At 40.9% G+C, this 21754-nt stretch overlaps 1 protein-coding gene across 1 annotated transcript in view; it reads right to left on the reverse strand.

The window, feature by feature from the left end:
• Positions 1–21754, reverse strand: part of MAP4 (microtubule associated protein 4) — a 172719-nt gene that overhangs the window by 53049 nt on the left and 97916 nt on the right. Inside the window, 1 exon segment of the mRNA XM_055135293.1 lies at positions 5283–5405. Coding sequence (XP_054991268.1) covers positions 5283–5405 — 123 coding nt within the window.

Consider the following 21754-nt stretch of genomic DNA (forward strand, 5'->3'; position numbering starts at 1 on the left):
TATAATGGCAAAGGCAGTATTAACCCCAAATAGTCTACCTCCCCAACTCACGCATTAATCTTGACACTGTTGTACCATAAATCAATCTGCCATCTGTTACAGCCAAGCTCCTTGTCCTTTTGTACTGACAATGGAACACCATGGGTATTTGACATAACTTAACATGCACCTTAATCTTCACATTTGAAGACCATTTTATTAAAATCTCTCACATGTTTTAATGGTATTTGAAGGGAAGGCCAAATATTAATACAGAAAAGCTTTAAACAAAGACTGTTTTCAAACTGACGAGGGTTAAGGGGCTTGCACAGATAGCACAGTGGACAGGGCACGCCTGACCCAGGTTCAATCCATGGCACTCATATGGTCCCCGAGCACCACCAAGAGTGGAAGCCTTGAGCACTGCCAAGTGCTGGTCCTATAGAAAATAAACCCACAAAACTATTTCTTTCCTAATTTGTAATATTCTGAAACACAGGGAAACTGTAAATTAAAAACTTTTCAATATATTTATTCCATTAGTCTCAACCAAGAGTGTTATCCAATAGTTTTATTTTAACAATATATAAAAGTAAAAGTTTCGGCGCATATGCTGCCGGAGTCCATGTGCTGCTAGTGATCCGTGGCGACCTGAGCACATGTGTGGCCCGCATCTCCCCTCTTAAGATGTGTACTTTCATGCTTTCATCTCAAATGCTGGGACGTGCATAGGGGCCCTCACTGCCCTTGGAGAAGCCCGCTCTCTTTCTCTCTCTTGGGCGGGTTACTCTATACTCTCTACCACTTTCTCTCCCTCCTCCCCTTCAAAGCCTCCAAATAAAATCTGTTTTACTTCAAAAATTTTTTTTTCGTATTTTGTGACATGAACAATCTAAGACATTGTGTTATTTATTTTCTGATTAACCAATTTAGGCCCTTGCCCCCTTAGCAGTGCTCAGAGGCCTGGGAGTGGGGGCAGGGCGCTACTCCCTGTGGAGCGCAGTCAGCTGTGTAGGGCAGGAGGTTGAATGACCAGCCTCTAGCCTGCACACTCATGGTTTCCCGGGCACCCACAGCTGCATCCCTGGAGGACTCCTCACCACCAGTGGCCCGGGTACCACTGGTACCTCAGTACTAGGAGTACCACATCCTCAGGTTGTGTTCTGAACACTCACCCAGCTGGGAAGACTCACTGGGTCTCACCCTTGAGCCTCCTGAGCACTGCTCGGGAGTCCTCATTTTTTTTTCTTATTTGTTTGGTTTGGGGGTCACACCTGGCGGTGGTGCTCAGGGCTAACTCCTGACTTTGTGCTCAGGGATCACTCCTGGAAGTTGTCGGGGGACCATATGGGGTGCCGGGGACAGAACTTGCTATGTGTCAGGAAAGAGCTCCACCCATTGTACTCCAACACCAGGGGAAATCTATTTCTGTATTACTTAACATTCATCATTCTTCATAAACAAAATAACATTTATTTATAACTTACAGCACAAATTTGGACAACTTCTGAAAAAATTACACATCAAGAGATTTTTCTAGTGTGACCAGCTTAGAAGGAACTCCTTGATAGGCATAATAACGTGCAGGAAAGAATGCAGGTATCGAGACTGGAGGGTCAGCTCTATTACTAACGAGTTTTGGAAACATATCCGTGTTAGACAATCAAAGTTACAGGTTGCATATCTCACCTTTAATGCAAACCAGTGTGCAAATATATACATTTTTATTTTATTTTTATTATTTATTATTATTATTTTTTTGCTTTTTGGGTCACACCCAGCGATGCACAGGAATTACTCCTGGCTCTGCACTCAGGAATTACTCCTGGCGGTGCTCAGGGGACCATATGGGATGCTGGGTATCAAACCCAGGTTGGCCACATGCAAGGCAAATGCCCTACCCACTGTGCTATCACTCCAGCCCCTACATATATATTTTAAAAACTAAAGAAATGGGTAGTTAGAGACTCTTTCTCTGTTTACATTCTCTCTTTGGTATTCTCACCCCCTCTTACAATTAAAAATTCTACCTGGGGCTAGAGAAATAGCATGGGATTAAGGCACTTTGCATCCTTGAATCCTGCTAAAACTGGTTTGAATTCCAGGTACCACATGTGGTCTTCTGAGCACCAGCAAGGGTCACTCCTGAGCACAGAGACAGGAATAACCTCTGTGCGATGTTAAGTATAGCCCAACTGCCCTCCCTTCCACTCCCCTGCCCCACAATAAAATAAAAATTCAATCAAGATCTTAAAGGGGCTTTCTCTTAAACCGCATCATTGGAAATGCTTTATATTGTAGCTTGCTCAAATTACAAAACTCTGGTGAGAACTGTGAGACTGTTATTCAAGTATGCAGCATCGACATTTTTTTCCGTAGACTGGTGATGATCTGTACCTTTCTAGATCCTACAAGTGCAAAGAGAATGACCCTAGGGCCGGAGCAATAGTACAGTGGGTAGGGTATTTGCACGTAGCCGACCTGGATTCAATTCCCAGCATCCCATATGGTCCCCTGAGCACTGCCAGGAGTAATTCCGAAGTACAGAGCCTATGGAGAAACCCTATGGAATACAGCAAATAGGGCATTTGCCTTGCATGTAATCAACCTGGAATGATACCTGAGCACAGAGCCAAGAGTAAATCCTGATCATTGCCAGGTGTGCCCCAAAAATAAAATGAATAAATGAAATTCCAATGATTATAAGTGGAGAGTTTCTAAGAATTGTCGTGTCTCTTTTGAAGCACAGATCAAAGAAGTTCCACAAAAAGAATCATATGGATGGACAAACAGGCTTAAGTGGAATTTGTTGATGGGCCTTTTCTTTCCTTTCCTCCCATATTGGGTGCTGGGGACTGAACCCAGGTTGGCTTCACCCTACCCACTGCATTATCTCTCTGGCCCCAAATACTCCTTCCTTCCTTCCTTTTTCAGTTTTTGGGCCAACCCTGGCTCTGCTTGGGCCTTACTCCTGGTGGGGCTTGAGGAACGAACAGGGTGCCAGGGATCCAACCTGTATTGACCACATGCAAGGCAATAGCCCTATTCACTGTAGTGTCTCTACAGCCTCCCAAGTATACATTTCTTTAAGGGTGAAATATGTAGCAATTAAGCACATGAAGATATAATAAGAGAAACTGGAGAGACAATACAGGGAAGTTAAGGTGTTTGCCCTTACATGTAGGTCCCCTGAGCACCACCATAAATAATTCCTGACTTCAGAGCCAGAAGTAACTCCTGAGCATCATTGATGTGGTCCAAAATTTAAAAAAACAAGGGGCTGGAGCAATAGCACAGCGGGTAGGGCATTTGCCTTGGACTCAGCTTATCTGGGTTCGATTCCCAGCATTCCATATGGTCCCCTGAGCACTGATGGGGTAATTCCTGAGTGCAGAGCCAGGAATAATCCCTGTGTATCGCCGGGTATGACCCCAAAAGAAAAAAAAAATGTCAAAAAATAAAGAAACAAAACAAAAAATAGCATGAATAGCCTCTAAGAAAATGCAAATTAAAGTCAGAATGAGGGGCTGGAGTGATAGCACAGCGGGTAGGCGTTTGCCTTGCACGCGAGTGACCCGGGTTCGAATCCCAGCATCCCATATGGTCCCCTGAGCACCGCCAGGGGTGATTCCTGAGTGCAGAGCCAGGAGTAACCCCTGTGCATCGCCGGGTGTGACCCAAAAAGCAAAAAAACAAAAAACAAAAAAAAATAAAGTCAGAATGAGACACCTATTGTTTTGGCTATAATTGAAAATAAGAGGAAAAGCAAAACAAGAACTATCAATGTAGTGGAGGAACTGTAAACCTCATACTGGCAAAAATGTGAAACGATAGAGTTGTTTTGCAAATCAGGTTGGCCGATTTGACTCAATGATTCTCATCTTTTCTTTGGCCAGAGGGGCAATAATTGTCATCTCAGTACAATAAACATGCCTATTCAACAACTGATGTTTAAAACATCATTATTCATAATAGTGAAAAGAGAAAACAACCAATGAGCAGCTAAACAAAATGTGGTAATCCAACAATGAATATTATGTATCTTTCTGAAAGAATGAAATACTTATTCATGTCACAAATCCAGTTACAAGACTATGTGCTATCTGATTATATACACATGAAACCACAAAATAAGTAAATTCACAGAGAAAAAAAAACAAATGGTGAGCCAGAGTGATAATACAGTGTATAGGGTGTTTGCCTTGCTGACCCAAGTTTGATTCCTAGCATCTCATATAGTCCCCGAAATACCGCCAGGAGTAATTTCTGAGCATAGAGCCAGGAGTAATCCCTGAGCTGTGTGGTCCAAAAGCCCTTTCCCCTCTCCTCACAGAAAGAAAAAAAAAAAGTAGATAGTGATTGCACAGGATCAGGTGGGTAACTCCTTATCCACCTGACCACTCCTCAGAAGGCATTATCTAAAAAGAATAGGATTTCTCTTGTTGTTTCTGTTTTCTTTTGGGGCTCCACCCAGCAATGATCAGGGTTTACTCTTGACTCAGGAATTACTCTTGGCTCACACTGTTATGAGGGCCTCCTACAATTCATTCCTCCCACCACTTCCAGCCCTAGGAACATTCTGCTTCCCAGCTCTAAATCAGTTTGCATTAGTGCAAATGATAATTAAGTTAAATGATGTAATTAAAAATTATAACTAAATGATAACTAAGTTATCAATTATGAGTTTTTCCTTCTATCAAGTAAAAATAGTACATACTTGGCAGAGTTAGGCAAGAACACAATAGGCATATAAAGGTTCTCACACTATGGCTGTAAAATAAGGATGCAATGAATAGTACTATTGTTATTACAGTAAGTCTTTTCATTAGAATTAAGATACTACTAATTATTAGTCTTCAAATTCTACGAGTTTTAGTTAATACGCTCAAAATAATTTTTGAATGGGAGAGAATTAGAAGGGTGCATGTGCCTCAAAAGAGTTCTACTGAGAGAAAAAAGTCAAATAAGGGGCCGGAGCGATAGCACAGCGGGTAGGGCGTTTGCCTTGCACACGGCCGACCCGGGTTCGATCCCCGGCATCCCATATGGTCCCCCAAGCACCGCCAGGAGTAATTCCTGAGTGCAGAGCCAGGAGTAACCCCTGAGCATCGCTGGGTGTGACCCAAAAAGCAAAAAAAAAAAAAAAAAAGTCAAATAAATGTTCAGGAAAATAATTATACCTCGGCAATAAGCTATATTTACAAGCTATATTTAGATTCAATGTTTTACCTAAATGGTAGTTGTGGCTTTTCAGTTTTATGTAACAGTTCACATTCAGGAATTATAAGCGAATCTACACTTACCAGTTTCAACAGGATTCACCACTTGCTCAGATTCAAAGCCAAAATTTGTATTTTCAGGCCAGCTCTGGTTGTTCTGATAGCCCTGATAGGCCATTTTCTCTCCCAAGAATTCAGCTGGAAACCCTTAAAATAGAAACATGTGATCAAAGTTACACAAGGTAACATTGCTTTCTTCTCCATTAGATTAGAGTAACAGTTCTACACAGTATTAGAGCTAGTCAATTCAATACAATTATACCAAGGTAGCACCTTCAGTAACTTAAAAAACATTTTACGAAAGGAGAAATAAAAGTACAGAAGTATTAGTTTATATGGGTACTGTAGGAGAAGGTCTGGTTAAAAACACATGAAAGATTTTTTTTTTTTTTTGCTTTTTGAGTCACACCCAGCAATGCTCAGGGTTACTCCTGCCTCTGCACTCAGGAATTACTCCTGGCTGTGCTTAAGGGACCATATGGGATGCCAGGGATCAAACCCGGGTCGGGCACACGCAAGGCAAACGCCCTACCCGCTGTGCTATCGCTCCAGCTCCAACACATGAAAGATATTTTTCACAAAAGAATAGTATAAAAATTGTAGTTTAAAATAGTATGAAATTGGATAGATTCGTCAAAAACATTCAAGATAAATGAATTTCAGCAAAGCCAGATCTAAGCAAATCGAGAGAAGACTGTTCAGTTCCAACAAAGGAAAGGTCTAGTGATGGCTCAAGGTAAATCTCCTTAAGCTGAGACTTTTTTTGGCTTTTTCCTTTTTGGGTCACACCCGGCGATGCACAGGGGTTACTCCTGGCTCTGCACTCAGGAATTACCCCTTGCAGTGCTCAGGGGACCATATGGGATGCTGGGAACTGAACCCGGGTCGACTGTGTGAAAAGGCAAACGCCTTACCCACTGTGCTATTGCTCCAGCCCCAGAAGCTGAGATTTTATTATCTATCACTTCCCCACATGCATCAAATACAATTCTAACACAACTATCAAGATATGTTTTGGAGGCATCAACACGAAGTGTATGTGAGCTCTGCAAGTCAGTGTGTGACCTGGGGGCAGGTACACACCTCAGCCTTGCAGGGTGAAGAGTATGGAGAGTGAGTGAGTATGAGGGAGGGAGAGAGGGAAGATGGAAGGATGGATGGGATGGACAGAGACACTCACTGATCAGGTTGAGAGATAGGAGGAAAGGCCTGACACATGGCAATATGGGTTCAATCCCTGGAACCCCACCAATGTCATTCCTGAGCACAGAGCCAGGAGCACAGTTGGGTGTGGCCCCCCCAAAGTTATTTGTCTGTTTTGGGGCTAAACTCCACAGTGCTTGGGGCTTACCCTCAGTTCTGCACTCAGGGATCACTCCTGACATGGTTCAGGGAACCATATGAGATGTCAGGGGTTGAAGCTGGGTCAATGCATGCAATGCAAGTGCCATGTCCGCTGTATTATCTCTCTCCACTCCCCCTAACTTTTTGGCAACAAAATTTTTAAAAAGATTGACAATTTCATACCATAATTTACATAAAAATGCAAAAAACAAATAGATAAAATAATTTTAAAGAAAAAGATTGTTACCTGATTTTAAACTTTACTGTAAATGTACCATAACTAAGACACTATCTCACATAAACCACATATTAGATAATGGAACAGAATAGATTTCAACAATGGTATAGAAAGTAGACACTTAACTGACTTCGCACATTAAAATCAACTCCAAAAAAAATAAAAGAACTACATATACAATTAAATATTATAGAAGAAAGCACAGCCTTATCAAAGATCAGGCAAATTTTTTTAGACATGTCATCAAAACCAGATACATAATTTAAAAAATAATATATGTGGCATATAAAAAATTTTAACTTTTTCTTTTCAAAGACACCGTTAAGCAAATAAATAAAGAAGTTACTGGGGCCGGAGCGATAGCACAGCGGGTAGGGCGTTTGCCTCGCACGCGGCCGACCTGGGTTCGATCCCCGGCATCCCATATGGTCCCCCAAGCACTGCCAGGAGTAATTCCTGAGTGCAAAGCCAGGAGTAACCCCTGAGCATCGCTGGGTGTGACCCAAAAAGCAAAAAAAAAAAAAAAGAAGTTACTGACTTGAGTCTGTAACTGCAAACTGAAGAAGAAAAGGGGCCAGAGTGATAGTACAGTAGGTAGGGTGCTTGCCTTACACTCAAATTCAATCCCCACTAGGTGTGGCCCGAAAACAAAAACAAAAACAAGGAACCTTCTTACAGACAGATTTAAATATCTCTTACAACACAATAGTTTGAATAAACTATTCAAATCAAGAAGGGGGGTGGGAAGCTTTTATGGGCCTAAGGATGTGGTTCAGTGGTATGCCTAACAGGAATGAGGTCCTGAGTTTGAACCCTAAATATCACCATAACAAAGGAACAGGGTCTAGTGAGCAAGGAAGAAAAAAAAACAAAATTCTATCTTTTTTTCCTAATAAGGGGCAAATAGAGGCTGGGAAAATTGCTCAGTGGCTCAGAATGCCTTCCTGGCAAGCATATGGCATGAGTTCAAATCCCAGTGTGACCACAGGTGTTAGGTGCAACCCTGACAGCTCTGCTCTCTGTGGTCCCTGTTGCTGCAAGTAATCTTCTCCAACAATACCACAACCAGATGTGTGCATGCAGCACAACTAAAGGGTATAATTCAAATGCAACTCCAAAATAATCCCCGATGAGAATTGCAGATGAAAACATATGCACATACCACAGACAGGTGCGTGACCCCAGCCTTTACAACAGATCATCAACACTGGATGAGAAGGAATATTTTAATTTTAATATTAACTTTACTTTTATATTTTTGGTTAGTACCCAACAGTATTTGGGACTAACCAAATTTCTGGCTCTGTGCTCAGGGGACCATTTGGGGGTGCTAGGGATAGAGCTTACATCAACCACATGCATGGCAAACTCCCTACCTACTGTACTATTTTTTTAATGATGATTAAAATTTGTTTATGAAGGGACATTTTTCACCAAAGAAAAGATACAAATAGGTAATATATCTGAGAAAAACTAATCATTATGCTTTAGAAAAATACAAATTAAAAACATTATGAAATAGTACATAACCACTAAAATGGCTATGCTAGAAAGACAAACTATACTAAGAGTTTATGAGATGTAGAGAACTGGAAGCCTGGTGAGAATGTAAAACTACTATGGAAAGTAGTTTGTTGATTTTCTTTAATTTTAACAAGAGCAGATAAACTGAGGTACAAATTCATCCCCTTTCCCATTGCCTCTTTGACCAGATCTTTATTCAAAAAAAAAAAAACCTTTGAAACAGCACCCCTTTAAAGAAACCAGTTCGATCTCAAACACCGCATACGGTCTACCAAGCATGGCCAGGAATGACCCCTGAGCTTGGAGATTCAGGAAAACCCCCTGAGAACCACTGGGTATGGCCCCAAAACAAACAAACAACAACAACAAAACAGGAAAAAAATGTCTGTTGGGGTGGAAGAGATAGTACGAATGAAGGAATTTGCCTTGCTTCCTACTTACTCCAGCTGCAATCTCAAGCACCAGTTATGGTTCCCTGAGCTCTGCCAGGGGTTAAAGAACCAGGAAGACTCCTTGAGCCACCAAGTGTGGCCACAGTGGCTACTCCCATATGGTTTTTCTTTTTTGGGCTACATTCACGGTCTAGTGTTTTGGGGTTACTCCCGGCGGTGCTGGAGAGCCATGAGGTGCTAGGGCTCACACAAAACATGCTCCAGTCCTTTGAGCTATCTCTCCAGTCCCTTAAATATGTTTTAAGGGGCTGGAGCAAACAGCACAGTGGGTAGGGCTCTTGCCTTGCACGTGGCTGACTCGGGTTCGATTCCCAGCATTCCATATGGTCCCCTGAGCAACGCCAGGGGTGATTCCTGAGTGCAGAGCCAGGAGTAACCCCTGTGCATCGCTGGGTGTGACCCAAAAAGTTTAAAATCTTTTGAGTATTTTATGTTTATCACTTAAATGTTTATTATTTACATATTAATTTTACCTCATCAATTCACTTTCTTTGAAGAATAAAGACTGTGACTTTATTACTGTATTTCTTCTTAATTCCTAGCTCACTGCATGGCACAGAAGAGCACTCAACAAATAAACTGCCATCAAAATAGCTACATGGTCACGCCGGAGTGATTATACAGTGGGTAGGGTGCTTGCCTTGCACATTGCCAGCCTGGGTTTGATTTCTGGCATTCCATATGGTCCCCTAAGCACCACCAGGAGTAATTCCTGAGTACAGAGCCAGGAGTAACCCTTGAGCATCACTGGGTATGGCCCCAAACAGCAACCCCCCCCCAAAAAAAAATCCTAACTCATTACTTTGTGTTACATGATTCATACTCTACATCAATCTTTGTGCTGTTTTTTTGGGGGGTGACACCCCGCTGTACTAGGGGTTTACTCCTGGGCTCTGTGCTCAGGGATCACTTCTCTCAGTGCTTAAAGACCCTATATATAGTACAGGAACTTGAATCTGGTTCCTCCACATTCAAGGCAAGTACCCTTACCAGCTGTACTAGCTCTCTGGCCCCAATACACACAACTTTTTCAAGAATTATTTATATTTATTATGAAAGTAACTAGGAACCATAGAACTTATATAATAGTCTATAATTTCTAAAATTTTTAATTAAATTTATTTATTTATTTTTTAATTTACAAATTTACCCATCTTAGTGCTTGTGTTTCCCTCATACAATGTTCGAGAACCCATCCCTCCACCAGTGTCCATTCTCCACCAATGAACCCAGTATCCCTCCCACCCTCCAATCCCGTCCCCTCCCCCCACACCGCCTCTGTGGAAGGGCATTCCATTTTGTTCTCTCTATCCTTTTGGGTGTTGTGGTTTACGATAGAGGTATTGAGTGGCCATCGTGTTCAGTCTCTAGTCTACTTTCAGCACAAATTTCTGTTCCCGCTCGGGATCCCCAACCACATTTTACTTGGTGTTCCCTTCTCTATCCGGGCTGCCTTTCCCCCAGCATGTGAGGCCAGCTTCCAAGCCATGGAGCCAACCTCCTTGTATTATATACTACTATTCTTGGGTCTTAGTCTCCTACTCTGTTATTTTATATTCCACAGATGAGTGCAATCTTTCTATGTCTGTCCCTCTCTTTCTGATTCTTTTTACTTATCGTGATACTTTCCATGTTGATCCACTTATATGCAAAGTTCATGACTTCATCTTTTCTAACAGCTGCATAGTATTCCACTGTATAGATGTACCAAAGTTTCTTTAATCAGTCATCTGTTCTCGAGCACTTGGGTTTTTTCCAGATTCTGGCTATTGTAAACAGTGCTGCGATGAACATATAAGTGCAGATGTCATTTCGACTATACTTTTTTGTTTCTCCGGGATATATTCCCAGAAGTGGTAATGCTGGATCAAAGGGAAGCTCAATTTCTAATTTTTTGAGAAGCGTCCATATTGTTTTCCAAAAGGGCTGAACCAGTCGGCATTCCCACCAGCAGTGTAGAAAGGTCCCTTTCTCCCCACATCCTCTCCAAAAGCGGTTGCTTTTGTTCTTTTGGATGTGTGCCATTCTCTGTGATGTGAGGTGGTATCTCATGGTTGTTTTAATCTGCATCTCCCTGATGATTAGTGATACAGAGCATTTTTTCATGTGCCTTTTGGCCATTCGTATCTCTTCCTTAGAATAGTCTATAATTTATAAAATATTAAAAGACTGAGTGATTGTTTATATTTTTCATCCTTTGGTAAAAAGCCATAGTTTTTATTAGAGAAGTGAATATATTTTCTCCATACATGCTGGAGTAGTACATCTCCTATTTTAAGAACAGAATGAAGAAGGCATTGTTTATACTCTACACAGAGGAGCTACAAGCACAGTATGGAACACAGAAAGGTTTTGACGTAATGTTCTGTTTTAGAAAAAGAAAAATCAGTGTCCTCCCTGGATCATTCTAGCATCCCCCAAAAGGTGGTATTGGGAAACATAATCCCTAGGGTGAAATCAGAATAGCCGCCTCCAGCCAACAGCATTAATGAGCATCTTTGACGGGGGCTCATTCCCACATCCTGATTCAATGCTACTGACCTAGTTTTTCCTTCTTAGAACTCCACAGCAAAAGCAAGCAAATTCCATGGAGGAACAACAGTGGACAGAACAATTTTTTCTATTAATTGCATACTCAAGAGAGTTAATTGCAGTTAAAAAAAAAAGCCTCAAATAAGACACAAGTTATGTAACACAACAGAAACAACCCTAGATACATACCTTGGTTCTAAAACAGCAGAAAATATAGGGAGTAGCTTCTATTTCTTTCTTTCATTCTTTATTATTGTTTAAAATTAATAACTACTACAATTAATTGTGATGAGCGTCATGAGGTTCTAAGGATCAAAGGGTCTTACATATGCTAGGGATGTGCTCCACAATCCGCATTCAAAGCAAGCCCCTTATCTTTCTGCTGCATTTTCTCTCTGGCCCAAAGTATTTTTGTCTTTCAGATTTTTTATTTTTTGTTTTTAATTTTTGGGGGCTACACCTGGCAGTGCTCAGTGCTTACTTCTGTCTCTGCCCTCAAGAATCACTCCTGGCAGGCTCAGGGAACCATATGGGGTGCCAGTGATCTAACCTGGCTCAGCCTTGTGCAAGACAAATACCCTACCCACTATACTATCACTTTAGACTCCTGAAAGTCTTTCAGTTTTAGTTGAATTTGATGAACATTGATAGCTATAACCCATATGTACCCATATCAAAGAGCTTTAGGTAGTTAATAATTTTGTAAATAGTTTTATTAAGAAATAATGAACATAAATTAAGTTATAAATATATGCAACGAGGGCAATAGTGCAAAGGCTTAGAGCACGTGTCATGAGTTCAAAGCCCTTGTGTTCCACAGGTGCCAAATACAATCCTGGCAACTGTGCTAATGTTAAGCCTGGCGGCTCTGCAATTTGTAATATCCAGGTTCTGCAAGTGATTTCTGGCTGCAGTATAGGCAGATGTGTCTGAGCCCTCCACTCCCACCCCCAACACATAGAGTGATCACACTGAAAGATGAGCAAACACTACAACCAGAAAATGACTCCTCTGTCAAGCACATAGTGAGCAACACGGCAGCTCCCAGTGAGCAACACAACCATCACTGATGTGCCTTAACTGAAGTGCTATTCCAGGTGAGTGCATGCAAGAACTGCAATTAATGGCGCAATATCTGTGACACTACAGCTAGTGTGCAACCACTACAAGTAATAATAAAGGAAAGATGAGATAAAATTGTAAGTTAAACATATTTAACATATGCAATTTTATAAATTTCAAAATATGATGCCCTAAGAGTGAATATATTCATTAGGCCAACAGTTTGTTTTTGGGCCACACCTGGATGTGCTCAGGGGACACAGGTGGTATCGGGGATTGAACCCAGGTCTGCATGTGCAAGGCAAACTCCATACTGGCTGTAATTATCTCTAAGGGTTCAGTTTCTAAATTTTTAAGCATGAAAGTTGTCCTGATACTGAACAACTTGAGAATTTTAAAGTCACTCTTCCTCCAGAGAATATTACTATTTATTTGGAAAAGTAAAATATATATATTTTTAAAAGAGCCCAGATTAGGACAGAAGATTCAGGTACTAGCTCCAGCTCTTTGCAGAGACTTTAGCTAATTCATTTGACTAAAGTTATTTTTTTTTCTTAATTTTTTTTTTTGCTTTTTTTTTGGGGGGGTCACACCCAGCGATGCTCAGGGGTTACTCCTGGCTTTGCACTCAGGAATTACTCCTGGCGGTGCTTGGGGGACCATATGGGATGCCGGGGATCGAACCCGGGTCGGCCTCGTGCAAAGCAAACGCCCTACCCGCTGTGCCATAGCTCCAGCCCCTCATTTGACTAAAGTTAGCCTCAATATTCACATTGATTTGTGAACCTCAAACTTTCATTTATATCATGGAAGGATTATATAAGTATCCGATGCCTAGATCCCTTAAAGTCTATAAGCTTACATCCCTATGAAGGGCACTATATTCTATCATTCTTCCAGACTTTACCCTAAATCTCTCAAACTGCTCCCCAACATCCAGTCAAGAAGTTCAATTTAAAGTTCAGTGTCACTGTATTTGTGCTAAAACATAGTTATCTATGAAAAGTGGGAATACCAGATGTAGTAATTTAGTAAGGTGTATATTGTATAATATTGAAATTATATGGAAATGAAACTAATATTAGGGAAGTACAGGGAAAAAAGCGTTCTCTCTCCCTCCCTCTCTTCTTTTAACTACAGTCCTCTTAATTAATACATAAATTGAGGTACATCCCCCCCCCATATTTAGTCTCACATATTATTAACATATAGTGAGGAAGGCAAAACCAACTTAGCCTGTCAGAATATTCTAGACAAAAAAAAAAAATCTCTCATATTTAGTACTGCCTAATAGAAGGCCATTACTGGGCCAGGGATGTAGCTCTATAGAGGAGTGCACAAATTATGTGTGTCCAGTCCCTGGTAATGCAAAGAAAAAAAAATCTAACATGGTAATCACCTGATGCAGTAGTTTCTATCTGAGTTGGAAAAAATGTAATGAAAATATGAGGACTCTTTGTCAGCCACTGGTCTTAACTATATCCAGGGTATGCTAACTACATACACACATACCAAATCTTCAGTTGAGTGAGGGTCTACTCTTGTCCCGACAGGAAGCCAATGCTCTTTAAATTAAATGCTGCAAGGTATCCTTTAACTCAACCATTTAGAATTTCAAATTTATTCATTTCAACTGGATGACTCTGTCAAACTATGGTTTTCTTTAACCAAGTTGAATGAATCAAACATAACAAAGACACCATCATCTTAATGCTTTCTTAAACTCCACTCAATTCATTCAAGAATGAATGGAATCTATGTATGCACCTATAGTATGTACAGGTTCCATCAATAAATAATAAAATGTGCCTATTCCAGCATGTTTTCTTCTCACCTTGCCCCTGTGATGCTCTTTTAGTGAGATAGTTGAATTTGCACTCATAAGTCTGTCACCTAGCCAGCTTGCTAGTGAGTTTCATCATCGCTACCCAGGGTCTTCTCTAGAGTTTTACTGGTATCCAGAAGGATTACTTGTAGGCATCAGCCTAGACCCTGGAATCTCAGGAACTTCATAATCCAGTGCATGACAATTTTTTCAGAGGTCTGAATCTCAATTTTATTTATTTATCTTTTTCTAAAGTATCCCTTTTCTGGTATACTGTGTCAGGAACACATGGGTGGAAATTCCTTATACCAGCTACTCATATACTCATATACATATTCTGGAAAGTTCCAGAATTCTCTTTACTGAAGTTCTTTTTACCTACCCCTTAGTAGTTAATCTCTTATTACTAGTTTTAATAATCTTTAATACTAACTTTACCTTATTCATATTACTGCTTCTGTCTCCATCTGGGCCTGACACAGAAGTGCTACCAAAAATAAGAAGGTCCTAGAAGCTTGGGAAACACGGGACCTGGGGATTGGTTTGGTCAAAGACAAGATGTGAGGATTGATCTGGTCAAACATGAGGATGTAGGGATTACTTTGGTAAAATCTTTGTGTTAAAGTATGGTGTTGGGGACCAGAGAAATAATACAGGCATTAAGGACTTGCCTTGCATCTGACTCACCCGATTTGATCCCTAAGCAGAGTTAGGACCAGGGATACGGTTCAGTGGTAGAGCACCTACCTTCCATGCATAACACCCTGAGTTCAAACTCTGGAACCTAGGGATGGGGTAGTGTACCCTGTCAATAGAAAACGGGATGCTAATAATCCATGGGTGGCATGCAGCAGAGGCACAATGAATCGAAACTATCACTGTGGATGTGTTTGAGTGGAAATTGCAGTAAGAGCCTTGGAAGCCCAAGTAGCTGATGAATTGCACTTGAATTGAAAAGAATTGATGATGACGACTCTACCAACTGTGGTATGGATAGGTTCTACTGAATGTACTTAAGTCTCTGAAGTACAAGTGGCTGGAAAGGCAGTATGAGTAGGGCACTTGCCTTGCATGCGGACAACCTGGTACCCCATTTGGTCCCCTGAGCCTCACTGTGATTCCTGAAGGATACAGCTTGCAATCCAAATATAATTGCAAGTCTTTGAGATTATTGGCAGGAATTTGGGAAACTATGTGGCGGTAGTTCTAAGTATTCAATCAAGGAGAGTAAAATATAATTTTATATTGGGACTAATATTGTTCATGTTATTACTGTTATTTATATTATAACTGCAAATAGAGACAGTGCCAGGAACCATCACAGAAGAGAAACAGTAGAGAGAAACTGAACGAGAAGGCTTTTACAAATCCCGATCATTTTCCATCTATCCCCGCACTGCACACCGCTCACCCAAATTAAAGAACCTGAGCAGAGACTTTTGAATCCGAGTAATCTGTTACTTCTCCAGTTTACCCTATAGGACCAGGTGGCAGGCAAAATCCTAAGAAACCAGCTGGACCAGGAATTATATTTAAAAGGCCAGTTTGTGAAGACTCAACATGGTAACCCAACAGTTTGGATTTCTCCCATTAAACATTTATGTACCTTGGTTAGAGAGATTGAATCATTTTTTTCTTTTTTTTTGTTTGTTTTTGGACTCAGTGGTACTCAGGACTTACTCCAGGCTCTGCATTCAGGAGTAACTCCTGGTGAACTTGGAAGACCATATGGGGTGCCAGGGATCAAAACCAGGTCTTCCACAAAGAAAGCAAACACCTTACCCTCTCCCTCTGTACTATCTGGCCCCTTTCCTTTTTTTGGCTTTTGGGCCACACCTGGTGATGTTCACGGCTTAATCCTGGCTCTCAGCTCTGGGAGCATTCCTTTAGCTAGCTCAGGGGACCCTACTGAATATCAGGAATTGAACTTGGGTCGGCCTCGTGTTCGACAGCCCATGAGTTTTTTTGGTGTTGGGAGCCACACCTAGGTCCTGCCTGGGGTTCACTCCTGGCAGTTCTCAGGGAACCATGTACTTCTGGAGATGAAAACACAGGCCTCTTGCATGCAGAGTTCTGACAGTACTGCTGGCAGTGCTCACTGGACCAAAAAATCAAACTGGGCCTCCTGCATGAAAGCACGAGCTCCAGCTCTTTGAGCTATTTCTTCATCCCTAAAACCACCCTTAAGTCCAGTACAGATGCACCATTCCTCTCAAGAGCAAGAACCAAACAGCTGTTAATTATCTTGCTAACAACACAGGTTGACTTATGAGCAATTTCCAAGTTCATGTGTTATAAAATTTGGAACAAACTGCATAAGGTATGCAATTTGAGATAACTTAATTCTCACTAGATTCACAGAAATCTGGACTACAGAGATCATATTATTTCTATTGCAGCTGATATCTTAGACTGAGTGTCTTTACTGGAGCAAAACAACATGGTCCAGCATGATCCAATTCAGCCACTGCTACTGCCTTTGACTTTTTTTTCCCTTTGGTTAGTGGAAAAATGTCTTTTTCCCAATAAAAATTTGCAAAGGACACCATATGCACTTCATTTCTGACTCTGAACCTTGCCTCAGAGTTCTAACTACTATCCTACCACAGAGATGTTGAACAACATGAAATAAAAAAGAAAAAATCACTAGCCCACTATGTTTACACTTTACCAATTGGGTCTGATGAGTAGAAAGCAAATACAGATAATTTAGTAAGATATACTGCAAGGCAGAAGACAGGAAATAAACTACCAAATGAGACCATACTAAGTATATGAACCAATGGTCCAATACATACTAAGATTTACCTTCCACAATGAATGATGAATTACTTATCACTGTTCATATCATCAAAATCAAAAAGAAGTAAGATACTTGATAGGGTTTTTTGGATTCTGGAGATAAATGTAATACATCTGAGCGTAGCAGTTGTTTGGGAGAAGGGGGTAACTGTGAAAACTTTACCTTATAAAGTTCCTAGTTTAGGAGCTTACAGATTTTTTTTTTTGGGGGGGGGGGTAGAGGATCTACATCCTCTAGGAACCAGGTTTCATCTTTGGAGAAAAAGCTTCAGGCTTACTAATAGAAGTTGGTAGACTAAATGCCTAACCAGAAGCATAATAATATCAAGTGACCTGAGTTTCTCATTACAGACTAGGTGCAATCCAATGACCTTGCCATTCAAGTGGAAATAATACATAAAATAACAAACTTAAACAGATTCAAAGGTGGAAGTAAATTCCATGAGCAAGGGCCTCAGACTCCTTCAAACTGATGCCTGTTACACTGCCACATCGCCCTCAAACCTATGTCAATGTTGCCTTCAGAGAGTTTCATATGACCAGCTGAATAAAGAAGAAAACCCAGTCTGGGTTATACACGAAAGAGCAAAATATGCCAGTAAGAGATGCCAGCACTACAGCACTACATGCACACTTAAACATTAAAAAGCATTAACTACAGGAGAAGTCCTTCATAAGCAGACTAACAAAATGACAAACTTAGTGGTTATCAGTCATAATCTTTTCCCTAACTGTTGAGGCTGGACTGAGCTACCAGGATGAGCCCATTGGTTTGGAACATCAGAAGGCTGAACATCTTCTTTTGACTGCCTTAGTAAATAATTTCCTAAACTATACCAAAATTGCCAGTCTTCCTTTTTTAACAGATCCCTGGTTCTACTTAGCCTGTTTACTGTCAGTATGAAGATCCTAGTTAGGTACTTAACCTGTTTGTTGTCAGTATGCAGATCCTACATTATTTGTTTTCCCGTTTGCAAAAGAACTTTGCATGATCTTCCATAACTCCTTTGATGAAGTCACTGTATTGCGCCCTTAAGAGGTTCCATGATCAATAAAAGGAGATTACGGGGCTCTCTACCTTTGTCTCAGAATCAGAGAGAACCTGGACCCTCCATGACATACATTTGTTCCGAGTTCCTTGTCTCAGTGCCTCCGACTGCACATATTCATGAAACACCCAACCATCAGAGAACTTCTTTATGAACCCATGAAAAAGTGGCCACAGTGGCAGGGAGAGAGGCTATGCATGGGCTCAACATGAACTTCCACTAACCAAGACTGACCTGCCTTAAAGTAATGCCAAGTACTTAATCTGTCAATAAGTAGTCCAATAAGCCAACAATATGGTACCACATAGGGAGATCAAATAATCACTTGATAGCAACCTTATTACACTAAATTTCTTCCCTTTTGAGAAAGGGGGAAGAAGATAGAGTTAGGGAGAGACTGAGTTAAAGAGAAGCAGAGACTGGTCCTTACTGAGTTGGACATAAACTCTGGCTATTTCTCTGCCTACATGTCTATAGCACCAGCCACTAATTCACAAATGTCTAATTTACTGATGGTCTTGTTCTCATTCTTCAGAAGTAATTAATAGTGGTTCTGTTCCCAATGTTCAGAGGTGATTGATGATAGTCCTATTCTTATTTTTCAGAAATGAGTTTTGAACAGAGACCAAAACTGCACAAAAAAATTACCAAGAACTTTCTCATGGTATATAGCCAGGGTTCCTTGATAATAACTGACAGCTATCTCTTGCTATCCAATCACATCAATGCCAAGAAGGTAATACCATCTCCCTTTAAAAACATTCAAGATAATATAGCTGATAGGGCGCTTACTTTGCACATGACAGACCAGGGTTTGATCGTGGTTCCTAAAGCCCTCCAGGAGTGATCCGTGAGTACAGAGCTAGAAGTAAGCCCTGAGAACTGACTGGGTGTGGCCCCCCAAATGATAAAATGCTAAAAAAAATGCTTCTAGTGGGGAATGCTCCCCCTTTTAGCTGCCCATACTGTGTGTGTGCTCCAATAAATCTTTTTGTTTCTGAACTTCTTTTGATTTTGTGCCACATGTGTAGATGTAATCAAGGGTAAAAGATGAGGGGAGGAACCACAGTTGGTAGTGTTTTCAGTCTACTCCCAGTTAAGTGCCCAGAGTCACTCCCAGTGGTCTTGGGAGAATGTGCAGTGCTGTGGACCAAAAGCAAGACTTCTCATGTGCAAAACACATGCTCCAGCCCTTTGAGCTATTTCCTGAGTCACCCCTCTCACAGTTTTTGGTGTCTACTCCTGACAACTTAAGATTTGCTAGTTTGGAATTCTTAAGTCTCCAAAAATGAAATATATCTACCAGCAAGTTTAGCTATGATTCAACTGAATTTGAAAATAAGATTTCTATCAGACCATTTGGGACTTCTTTTTCTACTCAAACATCAAGCAGAAAAATGGGTTCCTCTGCTGGCTAAAAAGATCAATCCTGATTATTGAGGAAAAGCTGGGCTATTGCTTCACAATGAAAAAAACCAGAGGACATGTCTGGAGCCTGGAATTCTCTGAGGCTTCTCTTAACACTTTTCTGTTCACAAGAAAGATTAATGGAAAGACTTTATGACTCACAGAATGCCATATTAAAAGGGAAAGAAAGACTGAAATTTGGGGTGATTTGACCAAGCAAGAAACCTCTTGCAGTTCTGGCTGAGATTTAAGGAAAATATGAAATGGGTGGCTGAAAAAAGTCATAGGTATCAATTATGAACTTATGACTAATTACAAAGAAGAGAATCATGATGGCCTTATATTTTGTTTAATTTTTTCTTCTGCACATCTTTACATTATATACTGTTGAAAGTTTAGCTTTACAATCTCTTGATAAGAGAATATTCAATACAAGTGTGACTTAAGGATGATCATTACATCCTGCAGCGGATACACGGGACTGAGTGTCTCTTCATGTAGGGAAAGGATAAGTTTCCTCATAATATGAGATAGTTATATCTTGTTAGCTTGAAACACAGAAATTATTAATAGAAACTTAAATGTATGTTAAAAAGTATGGATTGAAGGAGTAGACTTTGCCAGTTGGATGTGTTACCTCACAGCTTCAAATATCCCCTTCACAGCCTTAATTGTGATCACATTACCAGACCACAGGAGTATTTCTCCTATGCCAGCTTAGTAGACAATGCTGGAGAAAGAGTCTACTTCTTCTGGTGTGCTTTTCTTCTTGCTCCGAAGGAGACCTACCAGTGTGTACAACACGCCGTGGTACTCACCCCAATAATTTTTAGTGGATAGACCTGAGCCATTTCCATAGAAGTTCCACTCCTAGCCCCAAACTGACTTCCCCAGAGATTCAGAAGCACTTCCGCAAACCATTCAGTGAAGACATCCAAGATGAGAAACAGTTTGGGAAGAGAAGGGCATACTCCCCCAAATTTCTTTCCTATGTATGCTACTGTCTTTTTTATTGTCTTGTCTTTTTGGGTCACACCTGGCCATGCTCAGGGATTACTCCTGGCTCTGCCCTCAGGAATTACTCCTGGTGGTGGTAGGGGGTTTATATGGGATGCTGGGACCAAACCCGGGCCGACCCAGCTGTGCTATCTCCCTCGGGTCCCTGATACTCCATCTTATGGGTAGTATCTGCTCCCTATATATGCCATTCCCATATAGCTTAAGAGTTCTCTTTACCCTCCAGTAGTTAATTTCCTGATCAAAATACTATACGAATTTGTCTTCTGACTAGAATCTGACTGATAGAAATAGTGAGACTCAAAAAACATGGGATGGAGAGATGGACCAAAGGGCTCGATACAGTGTGTTGTGTGCAAGTGTAGGGGTTCACATTTGCATTCCTATGTTCATAATAACAAAAATCTGGAAACAACTCTACTGTTTCTTGTGAAACAGTGTATTCACACTGTGGAGAGGGGAAAATTTGAGTTTAACCCACAGATTCAAAGACACGTGTAATCTAAATTAAAAGGATTTTCTTCCCCCAAATACTTTTGTCTATGAATCTTCAAAGATTCACCCTCAATCTGTTCTCTAGAAATAGAGCACCTCCAAAGAAAAATGGACATAGACATGCTCAAATTTAATTAAAATGGTATTGTCCAATCACTTAAATAGGAAAGTTCACTGGTGGCCAGAGAATTATTTATTAATAAAAGCATTTACTGGGTTTAATCTATAAAAGAACGATGTGAACATGAAGCCATCATCCCAATATTGTGTTACATGTATTAACCCTTCAAGAGTTACAAAGGACTCAAGTGTTTTCTGTCTCTTAAAGCCAGCAATTACTTTGGGGCTGGAGCAATAGCACAGCGGGTAGGGTGTTTGCCTTGCACGCGGCCGACCCGGGTTTGATTCCCAGCATCCCATATGGTCCCCTGAGCACCGCCAGGAGTAATTCCTGAGTGCAGAGCCAGGAGTAACCCCTGTGCATCGCCAGGTGTGACCAAAAAAAAAAAAAAAAAAAGCCAGCAATTACTTTATCGCTCATTCTCTCTCTTATTTGCAGAGTTTGTGGTGGAGAGTGGGCCTCCAATAGTAATGGGAGCTTGTGGTGCAAGATATCAAATTCAGGGCCTTTTGCATGCACTCTAGTCATCTGAACTATTTCTCCTGGCCCCCGTGGTTTCCTTCTTTACAAAGGAGGACATTTCAGCTCAAAATGAAAGGTTAGAAAAAAAAAATTAAATTCGGGGATG

The sequence above is a fragment of the Sorex araneus genome, chromosome 4 (genome assembly GCF_027595985.1).
Source record: "Sorex araneus isolate mSorAra2 chromosome 4, mSorAra2.pri, whole genome shotgun sequence".
Classification (NCBI taxonomy): Eukaryota; Metazoa; Chordata; class Mammalia; order Eulipotyphla; family Soricidae; genus Sorex; species Sorex araneus.